Source organism: Fusarium flagelliforme (assembly GCF_020744385.1).
Source record: "Fusarium flagelliforme strain FIESC 12 MPI-CAGE-AA-0113 chromosome Unknown B0J16scaffold_10, whole genome shotgun sequence".
Lineage (NCBI taxonomy): Eukaryota > Fungi > Ascomycota > Sordariomycetes > Hypocreales > Nectriaceae > Fusarium > Fusarium flagelliforme.
The window spans coordinates 175,474-178,138 of NW_025763512.1; the positions used below are offsets into that span (position 1 = coordinate 175,474).

The 2,665-nt window shown below is 44.6% G+C and overlaps 1 protein-coding gene across 1 annotated transcript; it reads right to left on the bottom strand.

Moving 5' to 3' along the window:
* Nucleotides 1-211: 211 nt before the first annotated feature.
* B0J16DRAFT_277086 (uncharacterized protein) lies at nt 212-841 on the bottom strand (the record flags this gene model as incomplete). The annotated part of the gene is made up of 2 exons (XM_046123790.1): nt 212-286; nt 446-841. 2 exons carry the CDS (start codon nt 839-841, stop codon nt 212-214), a joined length of 471 nt encoding a protein of 156 aa, XP_045977304.1.
* Nucleotides 842-2,665: the final 1,824 nt, after the last annotated feature.

Sequence of the window (2,665 nt, forward strand, 5' to 3'; positions counted from 1 at the left end):
TTAGCTCGCTTTTTTTAATACTTAGGCTTACCGGTATCTGTTGCTCACGCTTGTTATGTACGTTGATAGAAAATCATTACAAATTAATTAAAATATCTACATCTGCATCACTTTATATGTCTAGAAAAACAAGAATGAAAATATTCGTTTTATACTGCATGCTACTCACTGTTGATATAACTTGAGATGCAAAGGTGAGGTTATGTACAACCTAGATTGGGAAACCTGTTTCGACATACGAAGTAATGACACACTCATCCTGACCGCCCCCACGTTCGATGAACACCTGTAGAACGCTAGCTAGCACGCAGTCTAGCTTATTCTTGGAGATGCGGACCGAATCAAAACTTGGCTCGCTCGTACCAAGCTCCTCTGTCATCGCAATGATCTTCTGCACAAATACATGAAAATGCATTAACATCAGAAGACACTGAAAACCGAATACTTCGTTTACTCGCAACTTCACTTTTAACACAGGGATGCCTCCCACGTCTTTCTCCTCCTGTCCTGTCAAGAACCCCCAGGGTTTCGGTACCAAAGACTCGCATACGCTCTTCCGTCGCGTCTGTGCCTCTTCATCGGTCTCCTTCTTGTCGACTAACGTGACTGAAGCTCTTGCCCGTTCGAGCCGTAATGTTCCACAAACGTCTTTGACGAACTGCTCCGCAGAGAAGCGGACTTGGAAAAGATATGACAGAGGTGGAAAACAAAGCCAGTCTCTGAACTGGCCCGTAAGTTGATCACGACATTGCCCAGCAATCTCAACCGCCTCAAGCGGCAATACAAGAATGTCTGACAACCTTGACTCCACTCGGCCCAACTGTCGTTGTCTGTTCTCCATAAGGGATTGACTCTCATTCGTTCGAGTACCACCCGTGGATAAGCGAGACTCGAAGTCCAGGATTAATATTTTGCTTGAATAAAAATGAAAGAAGAGTTCACCCATTCACATAATTGTCACGGAGATGGGAATGCTCTCACACAAGTAGTCCCACTCGGCCACATAATACACAAATACCAATAGTAAGGAAAATTGCGTATAGGGTACGTCAGTATAGAAGCTTTTCCTTAGACACATCACGATCCATCACTCATCGTGTGGTCATGTAGGGTCCCCTCGCTGTAGGATGTCCTGTGAAGTTTGAACCTGCCCCTCACAACAAAATGGTCTTGACCGCTGCTTTGGCCAATAAAAGCGTTACGGAGGCTCCGTAAACCCATGCTTAAGGTTTGTCGCCGATCAGGTGGTGCCTGATATATAAATGCCATTGGTTTAAGCTATCTCATCGGCGGGCTTCCGAGTAGCGGGGTTCCCGAATTGAATACTTTAAGCCAGCCAGCGGTAAAAGATTCGAATATTGCCGGCAACAAAAATGATGACGGGTCTGATGGGACATGACGCTGATATGAGATGATCAAAATTGGGATCTTTGAAACTGCCAGTCTAAAATAAGGCAGACCCTCGGACTCAGTCCATTTTAATTGCTATTACAAATACCTTTCAACGTGCCGTAAGCCTCAAGTAGGTAGCTGCTCTATCGTTAGACCAATTTCAGAAACATCTGATCATAAGAAGGTTCTTGCTTTCAAATCTGACAATACACGAATTTGCCACCGCAGCGAAAAAGTCATGCAAGCTAAGGTACCTGCCGATTTGAGTTTCATCACTGGAGACTTACCGTAGTCGCATAGGTTCGTCCCCGCACCCTCCCTCGCCGCCGCAGACCACTGATTCTCCTTCCCTATCATTTCCACCTTAGCAATCCATCAAATATTTAATAAAAAATACCTTCGCCTAATCCTGCCTGATCCTATATTTTCAGATTACTGGTAAAGGATGCAAATGGTCTCTTGATTTGCTATTATAACTAACAATTATTCCTAAGATCAAGATGGCTTCCAGTGTTGCTAATAATATAAACAATATGATATTGCCAATATGGACCCTTTCGCAATATTATTGTATTTTCAAAGGGTGCATATTGTATTTACTGTCAACAACCCAATATATTGGCAGTGTGGCAATACACCCAATATATTCCACGTGACCCCATCACTATACCGCTTCTGCACAAATCTCGTTACCCTGAAAATCTCGTATCCCAAACCATGACTCCAGGCACTCCAATGCTTCAATTACATCACTCCCAGGCCAATTTCGACGGTCTGTAATCGTTATCTTTGCACCAGAGACGAGTCTTTCAGGCTCCGCAGACATTGCAGGAACTGACAGTATATCCACGGCCATCTTGCTCAGGCTCGGGTAGGTTTTCTGCTGCGTCTCCTCTAGCCACCATGCAATGGCGCTTGTAAAGCCATAAACCTGTTCAGAATTGCAATATCGCTCGTATTCGTCCGTGGCGAATGACGGCTGCAGATGCTTGTTCCTCTAATTCAAGAACTCATTCGTGGTTGTCGATGGGACCTCGCAGAGAGGAAGCGGTGATTCGACAGGTTTATATTCGTTCCATAGCGTCTCAATCAACTTCTTTGATGACTTAGCCCACTCCTTTTTCCAGTTCTCTTGTATGTAGTGCCATTTGTGCGAAGGGTGGAGCACAATGGCTGCAACATACGCAGGCGATTCTTTAGTAATGCGATAGTACTTATCCAACTTGGCTCAGCCTGAGTTATACATCAGTGTCATCACCAGATCGTCGATAGC